Source organism: Hydra vulgaris, chromosome 07 (assembly GCF_038396675.1).
Source record: "Hydra vulgaris chromosome 07, alternate assembly HydraT2T_AEP".
Taxonomy (NCBI): domain Eukaryota; kingdom Metazoa; phylum Cnidaria; class Hydrozoa; order Anthoathecata; family Hydridae; genus Hydra; species Hydra vulgaris.
The window spans coordinates 28,575,892-28,593,210 of NC_088926.1; the positions used below are offsets into that span (position 1 = coordinate 28,575,892).

General features: G+C 26.7%; 1 protein-coding gene across 2 annotated transcripts in view; it reads left to right on the forward strand.

Annotated features, from left to right (window-relative positions):
• The window catches only part of LOC101240001 (oxysterol-binding protein-related protein 9), a 64,202-nt gene that overhangs the window by 3,018 nt on the left and 43,865 nt on the right, over nt 1-17,319 (forward strand). For both annotated transcript variants that reach the window (XM_065801564.1, XM_065801563.1), the window contains exons 2-3: nt 11,452-11,581; nt 16,037-16,209. In XM_065801564.1, coding sequence (XP_065657636.1) covers nt 11,452-11,581; nt 16,037-16,209 — 303 coding nt within the window. The remainder of the gene's footprint in view (nt 1-11,451; nt 11,582-16,036; nt 16,210-17,319) is intronic.

Consider the following 17,319-nt stretch of genomic DNA (forward strand, 5'->3'; position numbering starts at 1 on the left):
AAGCGATATATTATATAATTATATGATATAAAGCTTTTTAAAAATGTATTAGTATGATTGGACTGAGCAAAAAACATGTGTTATGGATTTAATATATAATAAATGTTATTTTTACATTGATACTTTATAAATGTAATATTAGTACTTATATCACAAAATTATTTTATAGAAAAATCACATAAATTTTTTAATAACTATTATTATTGGCTTATAAAAACGAATATTTTATACTTCAGTGCCCCCCCCCCCTCTCCCCCAAACAGAAGTCGGAAAAACAAAATTTAGGTACCAAAAGTGAGGGTAAAAATAGGGTATCTGCTAGTTAAAATAAATTCTTGAAATTTGGCATGTGCATAGAAAACGTATAAACTTAAAAAAAAGAATAGGATAGAAAAAAAAAAGATAATATCTTCAACATTTACTAAGCACAAGAAGTACAACACACTTTTTGATATCAATAAATAACACTTTAACTTTCGTCAATATAATAAAAAAATACTCTTTAAAAAAGTTCAACTATTCTACTTTTAAAAAAACTTTCAAGTTAATATAAAATTCTAAAATAATATGCTACAAAACATCATCGTACCATATTGCCTAAATGCCAAGTTCTAAAAACATGGAACAGTTTTTTAGCACAAAAATCGGTTCCGTAAAACGCGGGTTTTAACATACCTACCTGTATGAAATCAGTACAAAAAATAGATGAGTTTTAGTTTGAAAGTAACTTAAAAACCTTTTTGAAAAAAGTCTACCCTGGATAACTCTACATTACACGCTAAGACATGTATCTGTAAAGTTTTTTTCTTTCTTTAAAAGTGTATGAACCTGGGTTTTAAAAGTTCCAGAATTTTATAGAGGCTTTAAAAATCTATTTTATTAATAAACATTGTTTATCAATAAAATAGATTGAAAAAATTATATATTGTTATAATATGTGCATATCCGTTATCAAGTTAAAAAGAAAAAATGTAAAATAAACGTTTGCTTTAAAGTATATTAAATATGTAAAATGTATATATTTATATGCTAATAATAGTTTATATAATTAATTAATATTTTATAGCAGTGTTTCTTACCCTGGTATTACCTTAACTGTTACCCTGGTAATTTGCTAATTTTTCTTACCTGTTACCTGGGTAATTTTTCAAAATTACCCAGGTAATTCAGGTAACTTTATATTTTATTTTTCAGAAGTTATTTTCAGTGTGTAAAAGATTTATAGTGAATTTAAAGTTTAAATTTAATTTATTTGTTATTAACATTATTGTCAAAGTTATACACGTTTTTTTAATAAAAAACAAGTTGTTTATAAGAAACTAGTACTAAATGATAAGAATATATATATATATATATATATATATATATATATATATATATATATATATATATATATATATATATATATATTTAAAGATGTGTAGAGCAATTTACATAAGCAGTAAGTGATTTTGGTTAAGTGACTTATCATTTTTTAACTTTTAAATTATTCTATAAGCGGTAAGATAAAAAAAGTAATTAATTAAAAAAAAAATCACATTAACTTTTGAATGATGTTTATGTAAAAATATTTGTTAAAGAAGTTTAAATGACAATGTTAAATAAAGCACTATTTACTTACTAATGAAAAAAAACTCAAATGAAATTAAAAATTTATTTTTATTTTGTTTTTATATTATTGTAATGATTGACTTTTTTGCTTGAAAAACGCTAATACTGTAAGCTTGAAGCAAAGATCATAATATAATTTAATTCTGATAAAAAATAATTGATAATATAATATAATGATAGATATATAATGATCTATAATATAATATTTGATCATAATATAATTTAATTCTGATGAAAAAATATTTGATTTAATTTAAAACTAACTTAATAAAAATATATAATTTCATTCTTATAAAAAAAATATGTAATTTAATTTAGATTTAAAAAATATATATTTAAGTTTGTTAAAATTAAATGCTTGGATTTAACTTAACTGTCAAATTTATTTAAAAATATTACTAAATATTGTTCAGTATTAAATTTTATTTGTTTTTAAAAAAAAGTTAGCTCATTTTTATCAAAATTATTTTTTCGGTTTCCCTTCCTAAACATTTTTTTTTACTAAAATTATTAATGAAGTTTGTAATTTTTTTATTTGTTACTCTCTAATTTTTTAAATAAAATATCACTTGTATTTGCAAAGCCGCAATTAGAAATTGAAGAAATAGTCATTTTAAAAATTTAACATATTTTAATTCATTTACGCAAATGTCAAGAAAAGAAAGAAATTTGGAAATATTTAACATAAAAGGAACAGAGGAAGGAACGTTTATTTTCTTTTTAATATTGAATAATTAAATTTAATATTGCATTTTATTAATGTTTAGTATTATCAAATTTCTATCTTTTCTCTACATTTGCATAAATGAATTAAAATATGTTAAGTTTTTGAGTTTTTAAAATGATTACACTGGGCAACAAAAAAATATTTTTGTTTTGTATCTTTAGCAATTTTATTCAAAATTATACTAATTTTGGACTGAGAAAAAAGAAAATTACAATGAAAATTTTTTATTAGCTTTAGTTTCTAAGATATACAATAGCAATAAATTTTTATTTAAGTTAATTTGCAACAGAGCAATTTGACATATAATTTACATATTCTAATAATATTTAAAGTACATTTTGTTTTTTTCATAACAGATATAGTCTAACAGTTTTAAACAAAGAAATCATGATCATCAAGCTTGTAGGTATAAAGATGATTATGATGTATTGTTACGAGATCGTGATCTTTTTGCTTTCCTTTTGTAGACTAGTTCTGGAGCATCAATACACACAAACCAACAGTAATCTGTATGCATACCCTCATTCCAACAACCCTGGTATCTTTGTTCCATTACAGAAATAACTTGGTGAAACCTTTCCCCATGTTCATCACTAACAGCTCCACAACTGGGGGGGGGGGTGATGGTGGAGAAGTCTAGGTGTGAGTAGAGGAAATGAATCTTGAAGAACATGTTACATCCAAGTTAATAGTATTTTTGCAAAAGTACTGTTACCAATTAAAAGTAGTTATCATCTCTTTTGTTGCCTAAAAGACCACAAATCACTCCTTTAAGTGCTTCTCAAGTATCCTTTTCTTGCCACTTCAAAACTTCGTCAAATGCAGAATCCTTCATAAGTTGATGTATTTGTGGTCCAACAAAAATACCCTGTTTAACTTTTGCATCACTTATTTTTGGAAATTTTTTTGTTAAATACCTAAAAGCCTGTCCTTCTTTGTTCATACCTTTGACAAATTTTTTTATTTAACTCAACTTTATATGTAATGGTAGAAGAAGAACCCCTTTTTTTGATCTACAAATGGTTCAGTAATAACATTTTTTTCATCTGTGTTGAGATTTCTTGCAGGCCAGTCTTCTTTTATATTATGTGAACTTCTGTCTCTACTGTCCCACATACACAAAAAGCTCTTTCATGTGAACTGCATGGCCAATAGAAATAGAAGGAAGTTGATTTTGTGCAGTAATACAGCTTTTAAGCTTAGCTTAGATGAGTCTATGAATAATCTCCATTCAGTTGGATCATAGTTCAAATTAAGACAATACATTAATATAAAGACATCAATGCAAACAACAAGATTATTTTTCTTCTCAAAAAAAGAAAGCAGATTCTGTTGTCGTTTTTTGTAATGTGAAACCTTGACATCAAATTGGAGAAGATTCCACTGCTTTAGTCTTAACCCTAGAAGTTCTGCTGAACAAGATCTCTTAATTTTGCCTGACTCAATCTGTGTAGTACATCATCTGTTAACACAAAATCAGGATCATTTGATGTGGAAGGCTTGTTTTCTTCATTTTCTTCTATTTCTACTTCATTTCTGTCTTCTTTTCTGCTTCTAACTCACAACTTTGTGGTGGAGTAGGAACTGGTAAACTATCCGAGTGTGGAATAGGTTGAATGGCAGATGGATGATTTGGGTATTTAACTGTTCCTATTTTCTTCATTGACAAACCTGCTTTAATGGGTTGGGTCAAGCAGAAATAGCAGACATCTGTGCGGTTTTTAGGCTCCCTCCATACCATAGGAACAGCAAAAGTCAAAGATCTTTTTTTTATTTTTCATCCATTCTTGTAGTGTAACCGAACAAGAGCTACAGCATGTATGTGGAGCCTATGACTTATCCTGGTCCTTCATATCGAAGTAATGCTGGTAAGCAGTCCTCACAAGAGGTGTCATAGTTCTTTTCTGTGAGAAAAATGTTATTTCACCACAAATGTAACAAAAATTGTCCACTAAATTTACACAATTCCTTGGCATGTTGAAAAAAAACTAAGAATAGATTAGGCCAAAAACTTTAGCAAACACACATAACTAATATCACAAGTTTTAAACATGAATAAAACATGGGTAGTCAAAAACAAAAACAAAAATTCTTTTAAACAATGAAAATTAATACCCTTGAGAGAAAATTTTTGCTTTTATTTCTTAAACTAGAGCTAATATGCCCTTTTTAATGTCATTTTTGAATTCAGCTGGTGTTATTTCTAAAATTTCTAATAGCAACTTTGCAACTACAAATGATTTTTTATTTTAAAAAAATTAGCAAGTAACAAATAAACAAAGTACATTACTTTATTTACTTTATTTATCAAAGGTTTTTATTAAAGTTTATTATTTAAAATTATTTTATCATTAAAATTAGATTGCTGAATATATAGTTTATTAAAAAATAGTTGCTGCAATTTAACTTGCGTTATAAAAAAAATAATTTAACTTACATTTTGTGCAAACTTTTAATGCAGTCGTTTATTTAAAATTTAAATTTGAGTACAAAAAAAATGTTCAGGAAGGAAAACCAAAAAAACAATTGCGATAAAAATAAACTGATTTTTTTTTTAAGACCAAATAAAATTTAAAAATTGAACAATATTTAGTATTATTTTTAAGTTTTAGATTTGACGGTTAAACCCAAGAATTAACTTTAATTTTATTTACTTATTATTAAACTTATTTTTTAAATAAAAATATTTTTTAAATCAAAATTAAATTATATATTTTTTAAATCTAAATTAAATTATATATTTTTTTTATCAGAATAAAATTATACATATTTATTAAATTAGTCTTAAATTAAACCATACCATGTTTTTATGATCTTTGCTTCAAGCAGAGAAAAAATAAAAATTAAATTTTAATTTTATTTGAGCTTTTTTCATTAGTAAATATTTACTAATGAAAAAAGTTATTATTTAAATTTTTTAATTAAATTTATTAAGTTATTTAAATTTTTATTTAGATAGCGCTTATATCAAACATAATTGTCATTCAAACTTTTGTAACAAATATTTTTACATAAGCGTCATTCAAAAGTTAATGTGACTTTTTTTTAAATTAATTACTTCTATTATCTTACTGCTCCTAGTATAATTTAAAAGTTAAAAAATGATTAAAAGTAGCTTAACCAAAATCACTAACTGCTTATGTTAAAATTGCTTAAGGCATACGTAAATCGCTCTACACTTAACGTTCTAAAACAAGGCCTGTATATATATATATATATATATATATATATATATATATATATATATATATATATATATATATATATATATATATATATATTATATATATATATATATATATGTATATATATGTATATATATATACTGTATATATATACTGTATATATATACTGTATATATATATATATATATATGTATATATATATATATATATATATATATATATATATATATATATATATATATATATATATATATATACTTTTTTTTATAAATAAGAAACTAGTAGAAACTAGCCCTAAAATCTCAAGAAACTGTTAGTACCAAGTTACTTTTCGATAAGAAACTTATTTTATTTAGAGTTTAAGTTGTAAGTTTCGACCTACATATCACATTAACATAAGTCGAAGTTAAAACCAAGCATTATCTACAATGAATAATAACAGTTGAGTATTTGCCAAAAAGTACTCAAAATATGAATGATTAATTTATGATCTTTCATATTTTGAGGACTATCACCATCATTAAGCAAGATATTCAACAGATTCAAGAAGAAGAAGGTTGTTTTTCTATTAGCTTTGATGAATCCACTTCAGTCAGAAACTGTTCTTTTATGAATCTGAACTTACATTGTTTAGATGGTTTTTAATAATTTGGAATGATCCGTGTCAACGGAATCATGAACACTGAAAAAGCTATTCAACTTGTTAAGTCAAGATTGTCTGAATTCCAGTTAGACAATGACATTGTAGCAACAATCACTGATGGTGCAAGTGTTATGATGAAATTCTAGTCCCATTTATGTTGGCTGTTTTGCACATGCAATCCATCTTTGTGTTTGAGATTTACTTAAAATAAATCTCATAAGATAAACGATGATTTAAATTATGATGAAACTGAAGTGGAAGAGGGTTATGAAGAAACAATAGAGGAATGTGATGAATTAAGCACTGAGACAAACCTTTTTCTGATATTGGTGCTATGGTTGCTTAAATTCATAAAATTGTTAAAGTCTTCAGAAAGTCTCCAGTCAGAAATGATGACAATCTTCAGCCTCAAAATATTCAGTCCTGTGGATAAAAAAGCTTTTTTTTTAGATAGTAAAATGCGATGGAATAGCCTTATAAAAATGCTACAAAGATTTTATAAAGTCAAAGTAGCAATGATCCATCTTGAAGAAAAGTTTGATGTTTCCGATAAAGAATTGTCGAAGATTAAAGAACTGTGCAATGCTCTTGCTCCCATTGAGATGACTGTAGAATATTTATGCAAAGAAGATGGTGATCTTTTGCTTGTTGAAAAAGTTACTGAACTTGCTGTTATAAAGGTGAAAGATCAAGGGACATGTATCAGCCTCGTTCTTGTACACTTAACACAATATTTAAAATCTCCGGACACTTTAAAAGAGCAAAAAGATCAGTTTGGTCTAAAAATAAAAAAAATAAAATAATATCTCTGGCTACTTCACTTTTAAGCAGACTTTATCCATGGAAAGCGAGTGGAGAGCTACCAGTTGATTTTGAAGTTACTAGTACAGCTAGTGCTAGTAAATTTACCAATATTTTAAAAACCGGTTATTCGGTAAAAAAAAATTATTACCGGGTTACCGGTAATTTACCGGGTTTTTTTCTAAAGGCTTTAATAGTAATAATCTAAACACTGAAAACAACAAAAAGCATAACAAATGAATATATTAGTAAAACAGCATCAGTTTACAGGTTCATCCTAGTTAAAAATAAATAAATTAAACAATCAAAAAGATTTTTTTTATATTATAAAATATAATTAATTCATTTATTATACATTAACATTTTTGTATTTTAGCGTAAACATAAACAAACATAAACATAAAGAAAACTTCATTTTTAAAATAAAAATAATTAATATAGTCAATTCTTTTCAAGGAGCATAGTTTCTTTATTGAAGTAAGCTCTTAAAAAACACATTACATTTAATGTTTCGTTGTTTAAACTTGTTCTGTACCTTGTGCCAATTAAACCTGCTGCAGAAAAAGCTCTTTCCGACTCTACACTGGTTGGGCGAACTGCTGAAATATACTTTTAGAGTTTGTTTAAATATTTTTTTAATATTTTGTTCCTTGAAATACGTCATTTCTTTCCTGACTATATTTAAAAGACCGGATGTTGTCTTCGGATCACTAATCTCTTTGTGAGCAATAGTTATCTTTTTTTTTTTTATTTACTAAATCAAGTTTTTCCTTCATTGACATTGCTTGACTTGATGTCGCCACTGCTGATAAAACCGTAGATTCACTAGTTGATTCAGTTTCATACACTTGCACAGCTTCAGCTTCCGTAGTTTTGGAATCATTTTTTAAAAATATTTTTTTCCATAACCAATTTACTTGTTGTATTAAACACACCATAATTATTTTCATTATTTAAAGCTGTACGTGGACATGGTTCATGAAGATATGAATATATATCAGAATGTACGGTTCTTCTCTCACTTATTCGAAATATTAAATCTTGTTTCAATTCATTACTTAAGAAATTATTTTGGTTACTTAGTTCATCTAACATGAACCTAATTGTCAAATCTCAACATATAGATTCGTGCCCCTTGAACAAAGAGCTTACACAGCTACTTTAATAGGTTGCAAAGCCATTATTATATTTGATACAACATTGAGATCATTTTCTGATAAATCTATATCGGATTTGATATCGATTAGACTCTTACGAACACAATTTTTAATCTCATAAATTCTTTCCAACATTATTAACATACTGCTCCACCGTGTTTTTGTGTCAAGGAAGTTCTTTTTTAAATTCATCCTTAACATGTTTTTGGAGGATGTCATTTTTTGTTGGTGATCTACGGAACATGACAACAATTTTTCGAATTTTTGTTATTATTGGACCTATACTTTCATGTTGAATTGATGAATCAGTAGTTGATGTATCCTAAATAACGTCAAAAACCCCAATATCTTCCATTACATCGTCCTCTTTATCTTCACCATGTTCAAATTCAGTAATAGCCACTTCTTAATTTTCTACAGAAATATTATCCAAAACAGATCTTTTATACAGCACCTTAATTACTGATAACTGGATGCCGTGGGCTAAACAAAGTTGATGATTTACGTCCAGTAATCTGCCTACCTTTTTCATTACGGCGGCCCCATCCGTAGTAATGGAAATTATATTTTCTATCGCAATACTAAATTCTTTAAGTGTTTTTTGAAGATACGTTATACACTTTTCAGCAGGCATCGATTCTTTAATCCTAACCAATTTGAGATTCCAAAATACATTATCATACGAGTGGACATTCACATTCATAAACCTTCGATTTTTGAGAGATGTCCATTCATCGAAAGTCAAGCTGAATAATTCACCACAGGCTATTCTTTCTGATAATTCTGTAACGATTTGTTTTTGGATTTTGTCACCGTACTGCAACACCATTTTCCTAATTGTCTTTGGAGACTTTAGGCAATCATATCCTTTGGATTTAAATAATTGCTGAAGATCGTATGATGTGCAAATCTTTTTAAATGATAAACAATCTTGTGCTGTCAGTCATGCTAAAACAGCTGGAAATGAGTCATCAATTGTTTTAATAATGTTGTAATAATCAGAAATTTTTGATCTAGAATTTGTATCATTCATAACGGAAGTTGTGGTATTGATATTAGAACAGCTAGCTTCTGCATCATCATGTTGAACTCTTTTTAGCAGATTAATTTTATGTTTTCTGATAAGGTGATTGTGCAAACCACTTGTGCTGCCGCCAGAGCATTTTATATTTTTTTTGCATACATTGCATATAGCTGAATCGCCAGCTTTCATACGTAGAAAATGATTCCACAATTGATTTTGTCCGGATCCAGTAGACATCATAGATAAAGCTATTTTTTTAAAAAAAATTCAATATGTAAATTTTGGAACACAATACAAATATATTCTATAATATAATTTTAAAGACTTTTTGTGAAATACTTACTCAACACAATAAAAATATAGAATATTCGCTTTATTTTCAAAGTTATGTTTTGTGTTTATTTTCAATTTTTTTTAATGATTAATAATTTTATCATCCAGTGCAAAAAACCAAATAATTAAAAAAAAACTCACCAACGCACTATTTAAATTAAATAAAATGTCACCTGTAACTGTAACCAGATGGGACGCGAGCAAAAAATAAACTGAATGTAATTATAAATAAACTACATAAACAAATCCTAATTGATGTAAATATTTTTCTTTCTCTATTAAAAAACGAAAATTTAAGAAAAATCAATCAAGTAGGCTGTATTTTTTATTAAGAAATGCATATTGTAATATTGTAAGAAAACAAAATTCTTTTCCATTATAAAGTTCTTAATTTTTTGCGATTTCAACTGTTTTTTTATAATATGTAAAAAAGTTTTTTTGTAGAATTTTTCTTTTTAGTTAGAAAAAAATACTAATAATAATTTATTCAGAATTTCCATAAAATTTTACCGAATTACCGGTAAATTATTTGAAAATTACCAGTAAATTTAAACATAATTTTTAACCAATTTACCGGTAAACTGGTTTACCGGTTTTGCTAGCCCTAAGTACAGCTGATCAAACATTAAAAATTGATGGAAAATCTCTTTCATATAAATTTGCTTCATTTATTCAACAGGGTATGGTCGTGGTAGATAAAATTGGATCTAAGATTTTGAAAAAAGAGATGAGTTTATTTGGAGCTAATCGTTTAAGGCCTAATATTCTTGAAAAACTTTTTAAAGCTTTATTAACTATTAAACCAACACCAGTGGAGCCAGAACAAGCTTTTTCTGCCATGGGATTTTTTGCCACAAAAATTGGGAGATGATACCATTGATGCATTGATTTTAATGCGTCAGTTCTACAAAAAGCAAGAAAAAAAAAATGTAGTTTAAAGATAAAAGATATAAAACATCTTCATTTTAGTCTTTCAAAAACTTGTTGTTTTTTTTAATCAAAATTGACTAAATTTTTACTCCATAGGTTATTTAATGGCTGTTGTAACCTCTAATTGATAAATTATCCAGGTAATACCCAGGTAAATTTAAAATTACTCATTACCCGGGTAAATATTTTCAGCCTGGTAATGGAAACACTGTTTTTAAGTAATTATTCAATGATTAGATAATATATAATGTATTTTATATATAATTATACTTTTATATAGTTTATATAAATAAACACACAAATTATTTAGTTGAGAATTTTGTGAATGATATAAAACTTAGACAATATATAATATATTTTAGTTATATATAGTTATACATTTATATGATTTATATATTATTTAGTTCAGAATGCTGTTATTTAAAGGTTTTATGAAAATAATTTTATTTTTTTAGAACTTTCTTTATAAAATAAAACTTGATAATTTAAATATTTTAAACAAATGAATAGATTTTTAAAAATATATTAAATATAGATAATAAAAACTTCTTTGCTATATTTTCAAATAATGTGAATAAATGAGAATAAAAATAAGCAAGTATAAAGTTTTTTTTTTTAAATTTAATAACTTTTTTATTAAATATGCAGCATTTTTAAAATTCCAAGAGTTATATGTGTATTTGCACAATTGAAAAAATCTGCATAATGCATTTGTTCATTAAAAAGAGTTTTAGTAATACAATGATATATACAATTATGCAGAAATAAAAATATGGTAAAAACTTTACTGTAAACTTAGCTTTTTATTAAATGATTTTTTTAATTTTTTAACTTTTATATCTACTGTCAGCAGTACAATATAATAGTTTCTTTTAACTAATAAATTACTAAGAAAGGCTAAAAAGAAGAAATTCAAGCCAAAAATATATTATATTTATATTATATACATTATATTGCCTTTATATAATTGGCATATATTTAGACTTAATTGTTTTTATGAGATCATTATAATTATAAAATTATACTTACTACATATAAAGTCAAAAGAGAAAATGGTACGAGGAGCTAGGAGAGGATGCCTTCGACTAAAGGGTGCTCAAACTGGAATAAGTGATGAAGATGATAGTACATTTACTTTAACATGTGATCACCGAACATTTCATTTTCAAGGTATTTTGAATTATTTTATTTATTAATCAGTGTGTTTTTTAAAATCAGTTTGTGTCTAATATTTATACCTAAGATCTAATATCTTGTATTTTAGTTGTTAGTGTTTTATTCAGAATTAATATGCTATTTTTTAATTCATAAAGTCTATTCCAGAAAAATTCATTTTGTTTGTCATTTTATGGTTGAAGCAGTGGCCATAAAAGTACTCTTTTTTGATACTCTCTGTGTTGATAAAAAATTAGGGTTCGGACTGTCTGCGCAGATCTGCGCAGACAGTGTAATTTGTCTGCGCAGATGTCGGCGCCAACAAAATTTACTGCTTAGCAGACGATTTTTTGAAATCAACAAAAAAAGTTTTAAACTTAAAAAATGTTTTAAGTAATATTTTAACTTTATTATAAATTCAGTGATTAGTAACAATAGGAGTTTTCGAAGATTCTTACAGCAATAAAAAAATATAATGCTGGCACCTATTCGGTGATTTCTTGACATTCAATTTCATTGAGAATTGCACCTTCTTCAAGAATGTAATCAGTCTTGTCATTTGTGTCCATCAGCACGCTATTGGTATACAAGAATACCAGTGTTTCAACTCTCTCATTCGTAAGACGATTTCTTAGTCGCGAGTGAATAAATCGAAAGGTCGACCAAGCTTTTTCTGCTGTAGCTGATGAGCAGATCATTTTGTTAATAAGCTTAGCAATTTTGTAAAGAGCAGGATATTTATTGCGACCGTTTCAATAATTTCGCTTGTTCATCTTGAATATTGTTTTCTTTCTTCTCTCAGGCAGCACAGCCATTTCTCCTATAAAAGCAATCAATTCATCCTTAGCAGTGTCAGCAATTTCAGGTTTGATCTAAGCGAAATGATATACCCGTACGGTAAAAGAAATTAGCAGGCTTCGTGTCGATATCATTTTTGAGCTCTTAATTGGTGAATGTACACGCTGGGTTGGTGAATCAAACATAGACGGAAGTTGCTGAGAATCATTGATTAGATGTAGCGATTCATAATTACACTTAGAAAACAATCTTTTTTCCTCGACACTGGCATTTGGACATGTTGATCTTTTATGCTCTGCAAGGCATTCCTTCGACCATTGAAGAGTTTTGTTACATGCTAAACAAGTGCCAGAAGTGCTTCTCTCGATCAAGATTTTAATTCAAATAATTAAATTTTGATGTTTTCCATTTTAAACATTTTGAATGACAAAAAGACACAATTTCTTGATTCTAAATCACTTTAAATTGTAGTAAGAAACACTTACAAAAGTTTATATCGATTGATTATATGTAGCTCAAACCAAAAAGAAACTGATAAGTAATGAAAAACTCGTAAAAAGTAGATAATTATGCAAAAATAGTTTCTGACATTTGATTCAGATATCTTAATTTTTTCATTTCCTGCGCAAACGTCGTAGACGTCTGCGCAGATATGCGCATATTTTGCAGACATGTGCAGACATGCAGATATGTGCAGACACATTTTCCAAACCCTATAAAAATGAATAGTTTCTCAGCAATCTAGAATGGATTAAACCCTAAAGTTAATGGATGGAGGTTGACCACTGAAATATTTGTTTAACCATAAAAATTTCTTTAATCACAAAAAGCCTGGAAATAAATTTAAAAAATCAAAGAAAAACAATAAGTATAACAATAAATTATGATGTTAAAAAAAAAAATTTATTTATTACTTTAAGCAAAACATCCAAATTAAAGAACAGTATGAGAAATTTGACAAATATAAAATACTTGAATAAAAGAGTAGCTTGAGTTAGAACATTTTTCCTCATTTGTGAAAAATTGCAAAGCATTTATAGTTGGCTTTTCCACACAGGTTTTTTATTATAAATATCAAACTTCCTTAATTGTAATCTGAGAAGATTACAATTAGTAAAGAATAAACAGAGAAAGCAAAGACCTTTATATTTTCAACCATTAAATATTGACCATCACAATGAAGTCAAAAAATGAAATTGAAATTTATCAGGATTTGCAACTATTTTGTTTATTGTAATCCATGAGTTGGTATTTGATGTTTCTATAAAATAATGATATTCTCTAAGTTGTTTTTATAAACATAAAGAATGATGTTGTCAGCAAAGTTACAGATTTGCAATTCTTTAATAAATAAAAATCATTTAAAAAAAAAAAAATTAAATATTGAACCCAGTCCTAATATTGAACCTTAGGGCACACCAAAATAATTAAATGAAAATAAAGGTCTTTCTAAAAATGAAGATCTCAATCCTATTCTTTATTAGTTAGCAGAAAGAGAAGATAACAAGAATTTGAAAACCTTTAACCTTTTAACTTGGGAATCAAGAAATCATGAGGAATTATATCATGTTTTTGATATTTATAAATACAGACACAATGGCATCTCATTTATCTAAACATGCTATTTTTTTAAGTAAATTAAAAAGTGTATGCTGTGCACTGAACACTTTCTCCAAAATCCACACAACAATTCTTCCGAGCTTGACTCAATTAATACATTTTTTTTTTAAACTTTTTTTGCTCTGCTCTAGATGCCAAAGCATAAACCATTATAAGGTTGCATCTCTTGCTCTTTTTTACAGATATTACTATGGTTACTGCTTAGGTGTGCTATCATCCCTTGTTTTACCAACCAAAACGCAATCTTCGCAATCATTGATAATAATTATCAAGAATAAAGAAATCAAGATTTATCAAGATTTTATTTTCTAACTTTTTTAACTCTTTATAGTTTTTTTTTAACTTTTTAACTTTCTTCTTTATCTTTTAGTCTCCTAAAGACTAAAAGATAAAGAAGAAAGAACACAGTAACTCAATTTTCAATTTTTTTTGGGTAATATTATTCATTATTTTCTAGACCTGGTGTGTAAGTAAGAACATCTTATGCGAGCTTTAAGTATCTGTTTTAGATGTTTATATTTCATAGTATCTGCAGGAAATGTAGCCAAACTTTGTGAGAAAACAGTAAAATGGATATTTTGCAGATACTGTGTTGTTTCTTATCAGGGTAGAGTAGTGATTGCTTATCATATACTACAAGTAGTGACTGGTAGTGTCATAGTACTACAAGTAGTGTCATGGTACTACAAGTAGTGTCATATACTACAAGTAGTGACTGCTTGTCCCATAATACATATATAGTGGATGCTTGTTCCATACTACATAAGTAATGGTTGCTTGTCCCATGCTACATAAGTAGTGGCTCTTGTTCCATACTACATAAAAAGTGATTGCTTGTACTCTTGTTGAAAATAAATATATTTAAAAAAAACACTAAAAGAGCTTTTAGTCTTTGTTTTGTTAGTTTTTTAATTCAAATTGAAAACAATTTATTTAACTTAATCTTTTATCTTTTTGAAGACTAGATCGAAATGATTTAAATTTATATTAATAATGTTTTGAAAAAATTTAGAAATGATTATGTTTTGAAATAGGAACTAGCACAAAAAAAATTATATGGTAGAGTAAGGCTAGATTTAAAACCAACAAGAAGGAACGAAAGTTCCCATGCCTTCTTGAATAAAGGAAATTATGGACATACAATATTTGACAGAAAGACATCAGCCCAAGGACTATCACAAAGAATACCACAAAAAGAATTCCAGTTAGGTTTATGAATTTTGATGATAGGTTAGGTCTGGTAAAGAAAAAAACATGAGATAAAGTTTTATTGAGATTATTTCATGGTTCAAACCATCCAAAGGAGAGCTAAGAGAAACAAAGGTGTCAGAGGCAAGTCACACATAAAGAAATGAAGGTAAGTGATTAAGGTTGTATGGAAAATAAGACACAAAGTTAATTACCTAAGTAAGAAATTATTAGTAAAATGATACCAGCCTTTTTTATATCATCTGCCATACTTTATCATATCATTCACATTCATACACCATCATAACATTTACATTATTATAACAGGTACCATTTACTTTTTAAGTATAATAACTGAATTTACTTTGAGTTATTTTGTATTGGAAAACAATTAGTACATCTTCAGCTATAAATACTTTTGTTTTGTTAACACAATCTCTGCCAAACTTGCAATTAGTATATCTGTGGCAAATATAAAGTTTAATATTTATTTTAATTTTAAATGCGGTAGTGGTGTCGTGGTAGACCACTCGCTTTATAAATGAGAGGTTCCGAGTTCTATCCCTGCCATGTCCCTGGTAGTACCGCGCTCAACTTGTTTCTCGGCGCAGCGGCCTTGTTCGTCAAGGATCGTGTTTTAGAGTTATAGAGTCGAGAGAGGGTTATAACTACAATTAAGTAGCTTCTTCATCTGTAGTGGTCTTCTCGGCCTTGGGAAGGTGAATTTACAAAAAAAAGAATAAAAAAATACATTTTAATCTTTGATTTTTTAAGTTCAATCTTAATATAATGTTTAATAATATAATTAAAAAATAATTTAGGTAATTGATATTAAGTAAAGTTTAATCTTTTAATATTTTGCAGCACATGATAAAGATGAAAGAATCAAATGGGTGCAAAGTTTGGAGGCAACTATTAAAAAACTTGCTAACTCTCAAAGTGTAGGAAATACCAATGATGCATCCATTGAAGAAGAATTAAATGGGAAATTGCTTGAAGCAGAAGCTTATTTTCGTATTTTAACACAGCAAATTAAGGTTGAAGTTATGTTTTTTCCCCTTTTTTTTTGAAAATTTTTAAAACATTTTTCACTTTAGTTTTTATTTGAAGAGCTCTTATTGTAAACAAACTATAAAATTTAATTTAAACTATTTACAATATACAACATACAGCCCAATGAGAGTTGAGAAATGGAAATTCTATATTAAATAATCTATAATGAATTAGATCCTGTGCATAAAGAATCTCTGACATTAGACTTAACCCAGTTATCAAAGAATGACCCAGAGTATGGTTTTCTAAAAGACCATAATTTTTGTTAAAAAAAATTTATTGTGTTTAGTTAACTTGTCACATTGTCAGACATAACATATTTTGAGGCTTTCTATTTACAAAAAATTTTTTATAAAAGTTATTTGGCATCTTGTTTTACTAAATAACAGGTGGTTAATGGTCAATGACCGCTGGAAATGATCAAAATTGCTGTTTTGACATCCCAAAATTAGTTCTTAATAATAAATATTCATAATATATAAAATATTTTAGACTGAAATATTTTGAAAAATTGTTTAAAATTGTTTTATTGTTTATGATATGCTATTTTTAATTCACTTGTTGATGCGTATTTTATATAATATAGACATAAGCTTCATTTTTACATATCTTTAGTTTTATTTCACTGTTGCCTTTAAAATTATGTCAAAAGTTAAAAAAAAAATATTTTTTTTATTTACAAAATTTAGTAAATATCCTAAAACAAAAAATTAAAAAAAAAATTAACTGACCAGTCAATAAAAACAGTTGACCATCTACAATCTATGTGTTAGCCAGTCAAATTCACTGCCTACCTGCTATTTTATGTTTAGTGTGCTGAAGTGTTGTTAGATATAAGATGAGATATAAGAAGTTTTTTAATTCAATGAGCTTGTGAATATTAGTAGGAAAACTGAATAGAAAAAAGATATTTTGATCTCAAAAATTAATTCTGGACAATCACATGGCTCCGAAAAATCACTTGACTCAGAGAAAGTGGCTAGTCAAACTTTTATAATAAAAAGTTTAAGCAGATTTAAAAAACAAAAGGTTGAAATTTTTAAAATAGCCCCAAATTTTTATTTTTATTTTGGATAATCAACTGATATCAATAA